Below are 18,009 nucleotides of genomic sequence, written 5' to 3' on the forward strand. Positions count from 1 at the left end.
CAAGAAAGATCTGATTAGTTTTTGGCAAAGATGAAGATCTAGATCCTGGAATTTTTTAAAGGATCGATTAACAGTGGGAGATAGGGGAAACTGACTTTTTTTAGAATGTTGTGAGTTGTTTTGTTTTTTAGAATGTTGCTTCTTGTCTCAGCTGCTGGGTTGCAATTTGCCATAGCTGTCAAAATGTGAGCTGAGTTTTCAGAGCAGGTTGTTGGATTTGAATTGGCCTAAAACTTCCTCAGTAAGATGGAAACTCTTAATAAAAAAATTTATTTTTTCAGCTTTGTAGTTACAGATCATCAACCGGGCAGGGAAAAGCCTCAAGGAAAAGCTGCGTAATTGTAATAACGTTGGGTTAACACTCATGGTGGAGCTATGTGCTCTGCTGAGTGCCCTCTTTATATGTCCTGCTTTGTATTAATGACCTAGACTAGGGTGTACAGGGCACAATTTCAAAATTTTTAGATGACACAAAACTTGGAAGTATTGTGAACTGTGAGAAGGATAGTGAAAATCAATAAGGGGACATAGGCTGGTAGAATGTGCAGACAAGTGGCAGGTGAAAATGAATGCAGAGAAGTGTGAAATAATTCATTTTGGTAGCAAGAATGAGGAGAGGCAGTATAAAATAAAGGGTACGATTCTAAAGAGGGTCCAAAGGCAGAGGGACCTGGTGTATATGTGCATAAATCATTGAAGGTGACAGGGCAGGTTGAGAGCGCAGTTAATAAAGCACAGGGGATCCTGGGCTTTATTAATAGGACCATGGGGTACAAAAGTAAGGAAATAATGATAAACCTGTATAAAATACTCATTCTGTCTCAACTAGAATATTGTGTCCAGTTCTGGGCACCACACTTTAGGAAGGATGTGAATGCATTAGAGAGGGTGAGGAAAAGATTCACAAAAATGGTTCCAGGGATAAGGAACTTCAGCAACTTGCATAGACTAGAGAAGTTGGGGATGTTCTCCTTGGAGAAGAGAAGATTTGATAGAGGCATTCAAAACCATGTGGCATCTGGGCAAACCAGATAGAAAGAAACAGCTCTGAATGGCAAAAGGTTCCAGAACCAGAGGACACCAATTTAAGGTGATTGGCAAAAGGAGCAACGGTGACATGAAGAAAAACTTTTTTATGCAGGGAGTGGTTAGGATTTGGAATGCACTGCTTGAGAGTGTGGTGTAAGCAGATTCAAATGAGGCTTTCAAAAGAGAATTGGATCATTAAAAAAAATGGCAAGGCCAAGGTGAAAAGGCAGGAGAATGAGAGTAGGTTAGCTGCTCTTGCAGAGAGCCAGCACAGACACGAGGGGCTGCAAGGCCTCTTTCTGTGCTGTAACCATTCCATGATTCTATGACTTTCAGTAGAGGAGACTGCCAATGGCCTTGTAGGACAACCTCTAGTAATCCTGGGCCGAGAACATGGAGCTGCAGACAGCACCAACTCAGCATGGGCAGCAGCTGGCTGGCTGACAGGCAGCAGGAAGGGCATGAGCAGACTGGTTGTGATGGGAGGGCGAATGCTGTTTTCCTGGGACAGGTCGGCAGGTGCATGCTTTCTGGAACCACTGCCACTCCCCCGAGGTCATCAGCATCTCAGCAATCCTCGTATTCTATAGGAAAATAGTTTACTGGGCCACTGTGACCTTTGCACTCTGTAATCCACACTCATGATGAGAGAAATCTGGGCCGGCATGACAACAATCTGAGCTTCCTCTGCTGCATTCAGACATTAGGTGGTTGCAGCTTGTGTAATTCTTTGTGTAATACTATAGCGCTGCCTAGTATTGAAACGTGTCTGCTATACTTACCCCAATCCCAGAATTAGGAAAGGCCATCATGGTTGACATGAATATTTGCTTCTACAGTGCACAGAATTTCAGGAGAGCTGAATAAATATTTTCCCTTTGTAGGATACCAGGTGATAGTGAATATATGATCTTTCCATTTTTACCTGTTTCAGTATTTTCTGGCAGAGGACTGTACAGGGGCTTTAAATATGGTAAAGTAGAAGAAACTACAGGTATATAGTGGATACTAAAGGGAAATGGACCAAGAAAGGCTTTATGTTTCAAAGAAAATGTCAGTTGTCACTTGGTAGTGCAGAACTTGAATATTGCTGAAAAAAGAGACATGCTGTCAAAGCTTTTTGTCTTGCACTCATCAGGACAGCTCGCAAGATAAACCAACAGCAAACAATTTATACAGCATGAGAAGACAGTGCTGATTGGTTGGCAAGTGAGTGGACTCTGATTGGTAGAGGCATTGCCATCGAGAATGCAGCAGAGAATAGTTAACTGTTAACGGCCAAGCTTTTGTTTCAAATTCAAACCAGGCAGGCAATGCCTGTACCAATCAGATTGCATTTGCCAATCAATCAGCACTTTCTTCTCATGCAGTATAATTTGTTGTTCCCTGTACTGTTGGTTTATCTTGTGAGCTGTCCCGATGAGTACAAGACAAAAAGCTTTGATAGCATGTCTCTTTTTGCAGCAATAAAATGTCATTAATTCAAATTGGTATTGAGATCCCCATTACAAACGTAGGTATACTAAATTATAAATAGTTGAAATAATGTGATATTAATACTGAACATGTTAACGTACAAAATTCCTTTGCTAGTTTAAATTGTACAAATTTCAGCTGGTGATTTAAGGTCTTTGGGGTGTGATTCAGTTTGATCAAGGATGCTTTGGTATCACTCCATAGCTAACTGAACTGATCAAGTGGAGTGTATAATGGTGGTCATTGCAATAACACCCATTTTACAAGGTGAATTTTTACCTCATGTCTTACGGGTGTTTGTGGCAGGCTATGCTTTTTCTTGCTGCCATTCCATTAATTACCTGGTATAGAGGTGCCAAGTGACACAAAAATCACTGCTGTCACAGAATCCTTCAACCCAACTGTGCAGCCAAAATGTGAAGCCAGATCATTGATGAAAGCTGTGAGTAAACCTATCACAGTCATGCAGATGACAAAACAAGCCCAGCCATTCCAGTACTCAGTGGGAGGAACGAAGGCAAAGAGAACTTTCCAGAAAACTGTCAAGAAATGCATGACGTAGTCAAAACAAGAAGGCAGCTTCTCCTCCCGGGTATCATCTTCATCCTCACCATCGCCTGTCAAAAGAAAGTAAACCATATTTCAGAACGGTGCAGAGACTCAAAACATATGATGCACCTACAAGGTTCCCACTCTCAAAAGAGTAAAGATTTTGAGCTTTTTGAATTCTGTTTGATGGGAAAACAGTGCAAGGACATATAGTAATAGCACATATATATTAAACAGAACTGGCTCTGCCATTCTCACCAGTCTCAGTCCCAATCTCAACTCCTGGAATACTGTCACTCTTAGACTCAGCCCCAAGAATCCAACGTTCAAGAATGTTGCCACTCCCAAACTCGACATAAAGAATGCCTCGTCGATTTTGAACCTAGATTTTGTCTCTCCCACTTGTGAGATCCTACTCTGCCGAAGCTTTAATTCCAGATTTTGATCTCTTCCCATTCCTTTCTGGCTGTGCTCTCATCTCATCCAACTGTCCGTCTTCAGTTCCCATCATGAGCTTCGTTCTCTCACCACCAATTCTATCCCATTCCATGGTCACTACCTGATACTGATTTGAGTTCAATATTGAACCTGACTGCTCACAAGCTTCACATCGTATTTGACCCTGAAATAAGCTTCCACCACATTTCCACTTGAGGTCGCCCAAAACTCTGCTGCCCATGTCTTAACTCACAGTAAGTCCCTCCCTTAACTTCTCCTCCTTACACCCTGCCTCTTTGACCTAGCTTTTGGCCATTTGGTCATCTTCCCTAATATCTTCTTAAGTGCTCAGTGTCAAGTAATGTCTGATAATGGTCCTCTGGAGCATCTTGGAGGTTTTACTGCAATAAAAGCCCTATATAAATGAAGCTGTTATTGTTCCATTCCCTGGTCCCATGTTGCTATCCAAACTGAATAATTCACTTCCTGGCCTGTTTTACAGGTATCCACGAGAAATGCCACTGAAGATCTATCAATGATTATGGGCAGAATTTTATGCCAGCGGGATTTTACGGTCCCGCCGAAGTCAATGGTCTTTTGAATGGCTCACTGTATTTTACAGCCCCACCCCTGCCACGACGAGGCCGTAAAATTCCACCCTATAAGTTTAATCAATGGTTACCAGATAGTTTTCTCATGTTGAGTATCAAAGGCCACTCCTAGTATATAGCAATGACTATAACTCAAAATTACTTCAATGGCTTTAAAGGGCAGTGGGATGTTCTGAGGCTTGCGATAGGCACTCGATGATCCCTCACTTCCCAAGAACCACATTGTGACCTTGTACATAGAATAACTGAAAAACTACATTCCCCAGGGTTGCAATTTGCTCACTGAGAATGATGTAAATCCTTTTGTATCCTCTTAGAGTTCAGATAACAGATAATCGAAACCTAGGCTATAATCTATTAATCAGGTTTATTAAAAGTAGAAATTAAAAGCTGGTACACCAAGTTTAATTAATTTAAAACATAAAACTTAATTGCTAAACAAAATCATGCTTCACAAATCTTCCTAATAATGTAGACAAGCATATGCAAACACAGACTTATACATAAAGTTCAGTCCATACCATTGAATCTTCAGATTCTCATTTTGACTTCATTAGAGGATGGAGAATTCCTGAACTTGGATATATTTTTCTCTTTGAAAGGAAAATGAACTCTTTGCCTCAGAGACACTTGTGGGACACTGCCTGCCACAGAAAATCTGGTTGTTTCAGTTCAGGTTTTGCAGATTCATGATACCCGGCTGGCAGCAAGATCTATTAATAGCATACCCATCTCCTTTGATTTGTTTGCAAATAGTTCTGTCTCTCTAAACCAGTTCCAACACAGTAGAAACTTCCTGTTCCACCTCAGGTATTAAAGAACGTTGTTCATCACGTGATACATGCATGTTCTAACATGATAATTTCATAGCTAATAGGGATAGAGTTAGTACCAGTCAGTATTTCAGCAGTAAACATGAGAAAAAAGGAAATCTGAAAGTATATAGCCTCTATCGTAAAGAGAACATATATTAACATTTCAGGTCAACAATTGAAACATTAGTTCATTTTTTTCACTTTATTCTTTCATGGGATGTGGGTGTCACTGACAAGGCCAGCATTTGTTGCCCATCACTAATTGCCCTTGAACAGACTAGCTTGCAAGGCTATTTCAGAGGGTATTTAAGATTCAGTCACATTGCTGTGGGTCTGGAGTCACATGTAGGCCAGACAAGGTAGGGACTGAAGATTTCTTTCCCTAAAGGACATTAGTAAACTAGATGGGTTTTTCACAACAATTGCTGATGGTTGTCATGGTCACCATTACTGAGACAAGCTTTATGTTCCAAATTTACTAATTAAACTTAAATTCCAACAGCTGCTGTGGTGGGATTTGAACCCACATCTCCAGAGAATTAGTCTGGGTGTCTGGATTACTAGTCCAGTGACATTACCACTACACCACCACCTCCCCCAGCGAACCTGCTGCTTACTTCCAGTAGCTATTCTAGTAGGTGGGAAAGACACCCAAAACTATCCTCAAACTCCAGCCAGACATGGGAACAGGGAACGAACGAAGAGAACCCAAGACTTCCATCACCGATTTTAAAATGGTGCTCTCATAATAATATAAAAGTATATACCATAAAGATTCCTAAAACAATAAACAGGATAGATTTCTGATTTGTTACACTAACCGTACCAAATTCTAGTATAAATTGCTTAATGAAACACTGGTTGTAGTGATAATTAGGTAGACATATCAAATCTTACTTCCCAAATCCATTTTCCATTGATTCTAATGTGTTTGCCCTCAGTTACAATGATTAGTAGGCCCTTCGTTCTAATACAAAAACAGAATTACCTGGAAAAACTCAGCAGGTCTGGCAGCATCGGCGGAGAAGAAAAGAGTTGACGTTTCGAGTCCTCATGACCCTTCGACAGAACTTGAGTTCGAGTCCAAGAAGGAGTTGAAATATAAGCTGGTTTAAGGTGTGTGTGTGGGGGGCGGAGAGAGGGAGAGAGAGAAGTGGAGGGGGGGGGTGTGGTTGTAGGGACAAACAAGCAGTGATAGAAGCAGATCATCAAAAGATGTCACAAACAACAGAACAAAAAAACACATAGGTGTTAAAAGTTGGCGATATTATCTAAACGAATGTGCTAATTAAGAATGGATGGTAGGGCACTCAAGTTATAGCTCTAGTGGGGGTGGGGAGAGCATAAAAGAGCTAGACCTTGAGTGCCCTACCATCCATTCTTAATTAGCACATTCGTTTAGATAATGTCACCAACTTTAACACCTATGTGTTCTTTTGTTCTATTGTTTTTGACATCTTTTGATGATCTGCTTCTATCACTGCTTGTTTGTCCCTACAACCACACCCCCCCCCTCCACTTCTCTCTCTCTCTCTCTCCGCCCCCCACACACACCTTAAACCAGCTTATATTTCAACTCTTTCTTGGACTCGAACTCACGTTCTGTCGAAGGGTCATGAGGACTCGAAACGTCAACTCTTTTCTTCTCCGCCGATGCTGCCAGACCTGCTGAGTTTTTCCAGGTAATTCTGTTTTTGTTCTGGATTTCCAGCATCCGCAGTTTTTTTGTTTTTACCTTCATTCTAATATTCTGATTAGAAGTGATCTGCACAAGAAAGGAACATCTCATTGGAATGCCAACTATCTTGGTGATGAAATTGGCTCCATTGGATAAGCTGGCAAAGCATTTTAAACCCCCAGGGTCAGATTTTGGCTACCAAGGCAGGTAGCACAAATCGGGAAATTTCCCAGCTCGCTTGACCCGCCTTGGTAAAAAAGTGCTCTGCTATGCATGACTTATGGTCTGGGGGTGGGAGGGGGATGCAAGATGCAGTCAGGCCCGCTGACTCCAGAAGCAGAATGTAGGCAGATATGGGTGCAGCCAAGTGCCAAGGCAGGCTGGTTAGAAGACTTACCTCAATTCTCTGGGACTTAGTCCTTGTTGTTTTAGAAGTTGTTAAGCCCTTTAGCTCTATCCCCTCACTCCTCCCTCCCACCCCCATTGCCACTTATATCCACCATGCCAACTCAATGCCAACTCATGCCCCCAGCCCAACCCCATGGCCCCTCATACCCTCCATTCCAACTCCGTAGCCAGTCACACATTATCTACCATGGGCAGACCTCAGGAACCACGTGGAAATGAAAAAAAAGCTTCTAACAATCTAATATAGCTCTACAGCTATACACTTTATAACAAAAAGAAACACATATTCATAAGGGCCATTCGAAGCTTTTAAATCTCTTCAAGTGTTCAACATCTTATAAAACAAACAAATGTCTACTCAGACCCCACATCAAAGAGAGCTAACAATAAATAGCCTCCTCAAACTCAGAACTTCCTGATGAGATAATTGTAGCTTTTAAACTCAGCCAAGCATTCATAATGACATAATACTAGCCCTTGGGAAGACAGTGGTGTGGTGGTAATATTACTGGACTAGTAATCTAGAGATTGAGGCTAATGCTCCAAGGATATAGGTTCAAATCCCACAATGACAGTTGGTGGAATTTAAATTCAGTTAATACATCTGGAATATAAAAGCTTGCCTCAGTAATGGTGACCATGATAATTGTCATTGATTGTTGTAAAAACTCATTACGTTCACCAATACCCTTTAGGGAAGGAAATCTGCCATCCTTACCTGGTCTGGCCTACATGTGACTCCAGGCCCACAGCAATGTAGCTGACTCTTAACTGCTGTCTGAAATAACCTAGCAAGCTATTCAGTTCAAGGGTAATTAGGGATGGGCAACAAATGCTTGCCTTGCCAGCGATGCCCACATCCTATGAAAGAATTTTTAAAGATGGATTTGCAGCTCAGAAGACAAACTATCTCTCCAGGACAATAACACTCCTCACCAATATAAATGACACCCAATAAACTTAACATGTTGGCAGACCCAGGACTTGCTGAGATCAGAGTTACTGCACGTAGAATTTACAGCATGAAAGCAGACTATTCAGTCAAACTGACCTCTGCCAGTGTTTAAGATCCAGTGTCTCCTCCCACCCTATCAACACAAGTTTCTAGTCCTTTCTCCTTCATATGCTTATCTAGCTTCCACTTAAATGCATCTCTGCTATTTGCTTCTATTACCCTGTGCTGTGTCATCATAATGATGTCTTTGTTGTTGTATAAGATACAAGGCACCAGTCGCTCATTAGGGGTTAGGTGAACACATTGTGGGTTCATTTATTAAAACTAGACACATGAGAATAGTTCTACATAGGTACAAAGCTTGAAGACATCAGAGCTGTGTGTGCGCACTCTGCTCAAAGCAAAAGTGAAACTAAGATTGAATCACACGACACATTTCCCTTCTAGTGATGTCATGCTGATATCCCTTAAAAGCATGTTACAATACCCTGGAGTAGCAACTTCTACATTCTAACCACTGACCGTACTGGCCTGAATGCCTTACCGGATTTATTAGCGACCTTAGTATCTTGTATTTATGAGCCACAATTTTGGACTCTCTCACAAGAGGAAACAACTTCTCTATATCCACCCTCTGAAGCCCCTTTATAATTTTAAAGACCTCTATTAAGTCCCTCCCCATCACCACCTATACCACCCCCAGAAGAGAGATCCAGCCTGTTGAGTCCTTCCTGATCATTATAATCTCTAAATTCTGGCATTAGCTTTGTAATTCTCCAGTGGCTCTACATCCTTTCTATAATATACAGAGCAGAACTAAGCACAGTACTACAAACATGGTCTAACTGAGGTTTGGTGTAAGTCTATTTCAGCTTTTCAATTCTGTTCCCTTTGCATTTTTTTAGAATATTCATGCTGACCTGCGTTTCTACTTTTAATGATATGAATTGTTTAGGAGAGAGAATAGCTGAACCATACAAAGCAAGGAAGCCTGAATTGTATGAGCTGATCGCAGCCAGAACAGTGGTAGGAGCTCCCCATTTGACCTCATCCTCAGGGTTAGAGGGGTTAGGAAGAAGAGAGAGCTCCCAATTGCAAGGCAATGACCCCTACTTCATTGGGTAATGAAAGATTATGGGGTCTCAAATACACTGTGGTGGTCCTACACACATTGGTGCTATCTGCCCTTGACTTCCAATCTCAACACCTTGACTCAATTTACGTGTTTGGTGCAATCTTTTTCAAACCAGCCCCCGCGCCCCCCACCCAACTCCCACCACCCCCCCACCCCCCCTCCCCAACCCCCAAAACCTCAGATCCCTGTTTCACCTTTCACTGTTTTCTGGCCCAACCGGGCAGCAAATGAACTAGTTCCACTCCCATATTTCCATCCAGAAGTGTAGGAGACCAGATCTGAGGCTGGTTAGAATAGAGAACCAGAGTGGGGAAAGTGATAAGGAAAGTATGAGGAAGGAGAGAATGTGTTGGGAGTAATTGAAGAGTGGACCAGGGTGCCAGGGAGGGAATGTACCCTCTGGAATGCTACTAAGAGGAGGGAAAGGTGAGCTTGGTGATGGCCTCAAACTGGAATTAGCAGTGGATAATCTGTTGAACATGAAGGCCAGTGGGATGGAAGTTGAGGACAAGGGGAACCTGCCGTGGTTCTGGGATGGAGGTTCTGCGGTGACAGCAGAAGTGTGGGAAATGGAATGGACACAATCAAGGGCATTGTCAACTATGGGGCTGGGGTGGTGATGCTTGTTGAGGAAAAAAGGCATATTGGACGTGCTTGTATGGAAGGTTGCATCGTCAGAACAGATGTGGCTGAGAAGGAGAAACAGGGAAAATGAAAGAGTCCTTACAGACAGCTGGGTGTGAAGAAGTATAGCCAAAGCAGATGTAAGAGTCAGTAGACTTAGGGTGAATATTGGTGATGAAAGAGTTGGATTTTAAGTTGTAACTTAAAGGGGAAATGTGCAGAAAAGTTTAGGAAAACTCATATTTGCATGTTATATACATGTGCTTTGTGCTTTATGCACTTTTGTTGATAGAATGTTATGGCGGAAAGCAAAGTGTAAAAGTGTTTATTGTTTAGTGCTTTGTGCTGTGGGGTTACAGAATGGTGGTTACACATATAGGGCGGAATGTTACGACCCCATCGCAGCAGTGGCAGGGCCATGAAATGCGATGAGCCATTCAAAAGTCTATTGGCTTTGGCAGGATGATAAAAATTCCTGCTGGCATAAAATTCTGCCCATAAAGTACATTTACATGTATAGTATATGGTGTTTTCATTTGGCTAGAATGGTATCAGCATAGATATGCCTGTGGCTAGTGTACAGTTTAGAATGGACAACTGCTCTAACACTGTGAGAGAGAGAAATCAAAATGTCATCTCACCAGCACTGACTGTAATGGCCTCCATAAACTGCTCCCGCCATGAGTGTGTACCAATCACCAGTGCCAGGTTTGTCTTCTTTATCAGCTTATCCACAGTACTCTGCCAATCAGAAAAACAGATTTATAAAAGCATTCTGACATCACAGTAACACTTAGAATGAATGCTGAGCCTACAATAAATACAGGATTGGAAAAGGATTGAACAACATGGAGCACAAATTTCAGGGAACACTGGATTAAAAATAGAACATTAGTTAATGAGAACCTTGTGACTCAAAATGGAATAGAGCTGCAGAATAACTCACCTGAAAAAAAAAACTCGTGAACAGTATAAATCCCTTCAAAAAGCAAATTTGATATATTGCTGGAGACATTGATAAAAGAGAAAGCAGATAGATGGGGATGGAGATCAATCAAAGGTGTGACTTGTTGGTCATTCTCCTGTCCTTAAAATTTCTTGATTTTAACATCATTTAAATCAGAAGTGGTGGTGTAGTGGTATTATCACTGGACTATTAATCTAAAGACCCAGGCTAATGCTCTGGGGACCCTGGTTTGAATCCCATGGCAGATGATAAAATTTGAATTTAATAAAACATCTGGAATGAAAAGTCTAATGATGATCATGAAACCATTGTCAATTGTTGTAAAAACCCATCTGGTTCACTAATATCCTATAGGGAAGGAAATCTGCTGTCCTGACCTACATGTGACTCCAGACCTATAGCAATGTGGTTGAATCTGAAATGGCCTAACAAGCTGCTCAGTTTTCAAGGGCAATTAGGAATAGGCAATAAATGCTGGCCCAGCCAACATGCCCCATCCCATAAACAATTTTGTTTTAAATCTGCAGTATCATCCTGAGACAACACGACATGAAGAAACCTTATCTTCAAATGCGGTTTTTAAATGATCAGTATTGTAAGTCCCAAAATCCTTCTTGAGGGGTCCATTTAACTCAGTTAGTTAGACAGCTAAGCTGTGATTCAGAGTAATGCCAACAGAGTGGGTTCAAATCCCTGTTCCAGCTAAGGTAGAATTGGGACCTGCCTCCCTGCCTGCCCTGGAGCAAATTCAAAGCATAAGCTATGGTTCAGTGACCCTCAAATAATTGAGGATGCTACCTGGAGAAGAAGATGCTCTTGAGTGCACCTGAAGAACTTACCTCCCAGATACAATTAAGAGACAAGGGAAGGAGTACCTGTAGCAGATGGACAACCATTGAACTTACATGGAAGTGAGAGGTGAGCAGTCTAACAGCGCCACTTGCTTCATTTTCCTCGGAGAATGCCAGATTAGTGCTTCTTGGGAGAGCCTGAGGAAAACTAATTAACCACAGTACCTGCAATACCTCAGATCACAGGGTCCAAGGGGGGCTGGCAGCAAAGGCAAGGAGGCCTAAAAGGACAAGTGGCCTTTTACCATCTGGACCCTCAGGGTTGGAAACATAGTTGCTATGTTGGGACAGCATCCAGAGGACCACAATCATTCAAGCTCAGGAAGTGTGATCTCCAAACTATGTCTCACCTCCACCAATGGTTCTGTGACTTTCCCTGCAATTTGCTCTCCTAGAATCTCAACATGCAGCATCAAACTCATTCAGTGTTCCAGTGAGTAACTTTGTAACTGTCAGGGGGCTAAAACTCGCACTCTATATTTTTATAAAATATATATAGATATCCTCATGGCTAATTTCTAAAATTTAAAAAATTGAACAAAGACTCTTTTAAATTGACTGAAGTTATGCCTGTCTGTGACATTTGAACAACAAGAAAACCTGACAGCTCAATATCTCTGAAGAACCCTAATGGTTCCCTGTGGGTTGCAAAGACTAAATTCAAAGGGAACTATACAAAGGCCATCTACATTTCTTCAGCCAGGCCTGGCCAACCGGAGCCGATTCATCTGCTAGGGCAAATGACCCCACAGCCTCTCTTTTAGACTAAATGGTTGGAACATTAACAATCCCAGGGACCCAAAGCCAGGGTACAGAGGTGGAAGCCATGTGACATAAACCTCCAGCTGGGGGAACCAGCAATATTACCTTGTGGAGCTACAAAGCTCAGTCTGCCATTTTTCCATCTACCAAGCAGCAGCACGGAAGAGGGGCTCTGGCCAGATTTGAATGCCTGGTTCCCATTTACACTGTTTCAACTGGAACCTCTGTACCATCGCCTGCAAGACTGGTTCATCTCTGCAGGCTTATCTCATCAAGGAAGCCATCTCTACTGGAAAAGTGAATTACCCAGCATCGGTTTTTGGCCTGTCGACCTCTGTGAAGAGATACACCATTGGACTTTGATGCTGAACTCCGGACTCATCTGAAACAATAATTTGTTCCTCTGTAGTCTTTGCCCGGTAAATCTTTCTTTCTTTATCCCTCTTTAATTGTATCAGTGCACAGGGGTCTATGTAGCAATCCCCCCGCTTGCATTTTGAGTGTACACAAATAAACAAACACTCTGAGTTCATCCTATCTCAAGTTTGCTGTGGGGTTATTTATAGTAAATTGGATCACACCAAACTGAGGGATTGGGAAACACGCGACCACTTATAAAGGAAGAAGCAAATCAAAACATCCTTCTGTTTATGGACGGTGGTGAGAAGAGAAACCAGGATTGTTTAAATTAAGCCCTGTCCTGCCCATAACAGCAACACTAAATCACATGTACCTAGAAGTCCTAAGTTTGATTGTTGATCTGAAAGTGAGTTAATCTTAGTGGGAGCAGTAATGGTGTTTTTGCCACTTATGACCTAAATGTTCACAATTGCTATCCAGTGGAGAAAAAAGGTATAACTGTAAGGATGTAGTTCGAGGACAGAATTGGCTCAGTGTTAAATTCCTGATAGCCAGTCGGAGGAGGATGAAACCAGAGCCAATATTTACTCAGTTCAGATTTGTTCATTGAGTGAAACATTACAAGTATAGACCTCCTAACACAACCCTCACCCCAAGGTCAGTAAGTCTCACTTTATATGTGCTCAAGTGTCAACCCAATCAATGTTCTCCGCCTGCATTTAACCACAATTAGTAGACAATTATCAGTTGTGATGCTCAGCCATGTTCAAACAGACTGCAGCAATCATTGTCTAGGCTCATAAACAGAAAATAACTTGCACTTATGTAGTGCCTTTCACAACCTTGGGATATCCAAGTGGCTTTACAGCTGTTTTTGAAGTGTAGTTGCAATTACACTTTATACGCAGCAAGATGCCACAAACAGCAATGTGATAATGACCAAATAATTATTTTTCAGCTGTGTTCTCTAGGGGATAAATATTGACCGAGACACCAGGTAGAAACCCCTTGCCGTACTTCAACATTTTTTATCTCTACCTGAGAAGGTGGAAGGAATATCTCAGCATAAAAACAGCACCCGATTTAGTACTCACTGAAGGTTTTTTTATTCATTCACGGGAAGTGGGCGTCGCCAACATTTATTGCCCATTCCTAATTGCCCTTGAGAAGGTGGTAGTGAGCTGCCTTCTTGAACCACTGCAGTCATGTGCTGTTAGGAAGTAAGTTCCAGGATTCTAACCCAGCAACAATGAAGGAAGGGCAATATATTTCCAAGTCAGGATGGTGAGTGGCTTAGAGAGGGACTTCCAGATGATAGTGTTCCTCTGTGATTGCTGCCCTTGTCCTTCTAGATGGTATTGGTTATGGGTTTGGAAGGTGCTATACAAGGAACCTTGGTGAGTTCCTGCAGTGCACTTTGTAGATGGTACACACTGCTGCCACTGTGTGTCAGTGGTGGAGGGAAGGAATGTTTGTGGATGGGGTGCTAATCAAGCAGGCTGCTTTGTCCTGGATGGTGTCAAGATTCTTGAGTTGTTGTTGGAGCTGCACTCACCCAGGCAAGTGGAGAGTATTCCATCACACTCCTGACTTGTGCCTTGTAGATGATGGACAGGATTTGGGGAGTCAGGAGGTGAGCTACTCGTTGCAGGATTCCTAGCCTCTGACCTGCTCTTGTAGCCACAGTATTTATGTGGCTATTCTAGTTCAGTTTTTGGTCAATGGTAACCCCCCCCCCCCAGGATGTTGATAGTGGGGGATTCAGTGATGGAAATGCCATTGAATGTCAAGGTGCAATAGTTAGGTTCTCTCTTGTTGGAGATGGTCATTGCCTGGCACTTGTGTGGTGCGAATGTTACTTACCACTTGTCAGCCCAAGCCTGGATATTGTCCAGGCTTTGCTGCAATTGCGCATGGACTGCTTCAGTGTCTCAGGAGTTGCAAATGGTGCTGAACATTGTGCAATCTTCAGCAAACAACCCCACTTTGACCTTATGATAGAATGAAGGTCATTGGTGAAGCAGTTGAAGATGATTGGGCCTAGGACATTACCCTGAGGAACTCCTGCAGTGATGTCCTGGATCTGAGATGATTGACCTCCAAGAAATAGAACCACCTTCCTCTGTCCAAAGTATGACTCTAACCAGTATGACCCCCCCCCCCCCCCCCCCCCCCCCCCCCCCCGCCCCACCGATTCCCATTGACTCCAGTTTTGCTAGGGCTCCTTGATACCATACTCGGTCAAATGCTGCATTGATGTCAAGGGCAGTCAGTCTCTCCTCACCTCTGGAGTTCAGCTATTTTGTCCATGTTTGAACCAAGGCTGTAATGATATCGGGAGCTGAGTAATCCTGGCAGAACCCAAACTGAGCACCTGTGAGCCATTTGACCAAGTGCTGCTTGATCGCGCTGTTGATGACCCCTTCCATCACTTTAATGATGATCGAGAGTAGACTGATGGGGCAGTAATTGGATGGGTTGGATTTGTCCTGCTTTCTGTGTGCAGGACATATCTGGGCAATTTTCCACTTTTCCAGGTATTGCCAGTTTGTAGCTGTATTGAAACAGCTTGACTAGGGACTCGGCAAGTTCTGGAACACAAGTATTCAGTACTATTAATTGCCAGTATATTGCAATCATCTTCAGCCAGAAGTGCCAAGTGGATGATCCATCTTGGTCTTCTCCAAAGGTTCTCAGCATCGCAGATGCCAGTCTTCTGCCAATTCGACTCACTCCATGAGATATCAAGAAACAGCTGAAGGCACTGAATACTGCAAAGGCTTCAGCCTTATCTTTTGCATTGATGTGCTGGGCTGCCCCATCATTGAGCATGGGGATATTTGTGGAGCCTCCTTCTCCTGTGAGTTGTTTAATTGTCCACCACCATTCACAACTTGATGTGATAAGACTGCAGAGCTTAGATCTGACCTGTTGGTTGTGGCATCGCTAGCTCTGTCTATTACTTGTTGCTTATGCTGTTTCGCATGCAAGTAGTCCTGTGTTGTAGCTAGGGATTACGTGCCCAGGTCTCTGGAGTAGAATTTGAAAGTTCGGACTCAAGTGATCCCGGTGGATCTGACTTGGATGAAGGGACTGAAGGAATGGCTGCTAAATTTGCTGACAACACAAAGATAGGTAGGAAAGTAAATTGTGAAGAGGACATAAGGAGACTACAAAGGGACATCTATAGGTTAAGTAAGTGGGCAAAGATCTGGCAAATGGAGTATAATGTGGGCAAATGTGAAATTGTCGATTTTGGCAGGAAAAATAAAAAAGAAACTTATCAAAATGGTGAGAAATTGCACAGCTCTGAGATTCAGAGGGATCTGGGTGTCATAGCTCATGAATCACAAAAGGCTCGTATGCAGGTACAGCAAGTAATTAGGAAAGCTACTTGAATGTTATCATTTATTGTGAGGGGAATTGATTTCAAAAGTAGAGAGGTTATGTTTCAGCTGTACAGGGCACTGGTGAGACCACATCTGCAGTATTATGTACAGTACTGGTAGCTTTATTTAAGGAAACATGTAAATGCATTAGAAGCAGTTCAGAGAAGGTTTACTAGACTAATACCAGGAATGGGTGGATTGTCTTGTATCCGCTGGAGTTTAGAAGAGTAAGAGGTGACTTAATTGAAACCTTTAAGATACTGAAGGGTCTTGACAGGGTGGATGTGGAGAGAATGTTTCCTCTTGAGGGGAATCTAGAACTAGGGGTCACTGTTTAAAAATAAGGGGTCGCTGATCTAAGACAGAGATGAGGAAATTTTTTTTCTCTCAGAGGGTGGTGAGTCTTTGGAACTCTCTTCCTCAAAAGGCGGTGAAAGCAGAGTCTTTGAATATTTTTAAGGCAGAGTTAGATAGATTCTTGATTCACATGGAGGTAAAATTACTGGGCGTAGGCAGGAATGTGGGGTAGAGGTCACATTCAGATCAGCCATGATCTTAGTGAATGGTGGAGCAGGCTCAATGGGCCGAGTGGCCTATCCCTGCTCTTAATTCGTATGTTCTTATGACTCAGAGGTAAGAGTGCTGCCATTCAGCCACAACACATGATTAATGTGAATGTGATACTGGAGGAAAGCTAGGCTCATGGAACATACACTGGCAATAGAGAGAGAATAACATTGCGTGCAGGTTTTAGCTTTATTCTGCAAAAAAAGAAAAGATATATATCAGAGTTAATCATGATAGCTTTTACTTTACAATAGACATATATTCATAATATGCTTTCAAGTGAAAGCAAATCTAATTTTAAAGTTTTTTTTAAATATTTTTAGCTAAAGTAAATCTGTGCCAGCTGTTGACATTTTTATTTTAAATGTGGTGTAACATTGGAAAACCTTTTTTTTCTCGCATTAGCAACCAAAGGAAAATACACCTTGAACAAATCACAAAACCAACATGTTTTATCCCATTGTAGGGTATAATTTCCGTCTTATTTTCAACCAGGGCCTTTTATTAGGGTCCACGTAAATGTGCTCACTACTTCAGTGTCAGTCCTTATGATATACAATCTCACTTTGGTCAGTAGCAGTCTGAAAGAAAGATAGACAGACTTGCATTTATAAAGCACCATTTACAACCTTGTGATGCTGCAAAGTGCTTTTACAGCAAGTGAAATATTTAAGTGTTATATAACACAGGAAACACGGCAGCCAATTTGTGTACAGCAAGGTCCCACAAATAGTAATGTGACACTGCCCAATTATTATGTTTTAGTTACTTTGGTAGAGGGATAAATATTGACCAGGACACCGAGTGAATTCCCCTGCTCTTCTTCAAATAATATTTCAAGCAAAAGACATCATCACTGATCGCAGGAAACAGGAAATGCTGCACGAAATACAGATTTATTGTGGAACAAAGTGGCTAGAGCCTGTAAGAGACATGCACCCTATGGAGGGTGTTATCCAAAAAGACAGTTTAGTTAAACATCTCATCACTGAGTTTCCTACCCTCAATAATGAGGGGATGGCTGATGTAAAAAGGAATTGTTTCTGCATTTGTCCGCTTTATCTTCTGCTTTTGAAGGTCACTGCCAGAGAATGGATTCTCAAAACTAAAAACTCCCTCTTTAACTTTCCTGGAAATCGGCAGTTGAGTGGATTCTAAATAAAGATGGCTAATTTCTGTGTCACAGATTGCCTCCAGCAACTACTGTGCATGCATTAGCATGATTCAGATTAATCCTGTGAACTATCAAACATACCAGCTTGCCTACTGGTCTTTGTGGTGATATTGAACTATAGGACAGAGAAGATAATGCACCCCTCCTCCAACATGCATGCTCAGTAAACTGTAATTTTCTGAACGAATGCTGAGCCACTATCTACAACAGTTTGTACAATT

At 42.2% G+C, this 18,009-nt stretch overlaps 1 protein-coding gene across 2 annotated transcripts in view; it reads right to left on the reverse strand.

The window, feature by feature from the left end:
• Window positions 1-18,009, reverse strand: part of LOC121272725 (sodium/calcium exchanger 3-like) — a 333,282-nt gene that overhangs the window by 15,236 nt on the left and 300,037 nt on the right. For both annotated transcript variants that reach the window (XM_041179498.1, XM_041179499.1), the window contains 2 exons: window positions 10,360-10,459; window positions 2,847-3,122 (listed from right to left, as the gene is read on the reverse strand). In XM_041179498.1, coding sequence (XP_041035432.1) covers window positions 2,847-3,122; window positions 10,360-10,459 — 376 coding nt within the window. The remainder of the gene's footprint in view (window positions 1-2,846; window positions 3,123-10,359; window positions 10,460-18,009) is intronic.

The sequence above is a fragment of the Carcharodon carcharias genome, chromosome 34, assembly GCF_017639515.1.
Source record: "Carcharodon carcharias isolate sCarCar2 chromosome 34, sCarCar2.pri, whole genome shotgun sequence".
NCBI classification, from domain to species: domain Eukaryota; kingdom Metazoa; phylum Chordata; class Chondrichthyes; order Lamniformes; family Lamnidae; genus Carcharodon; species Carcharodon carcharias.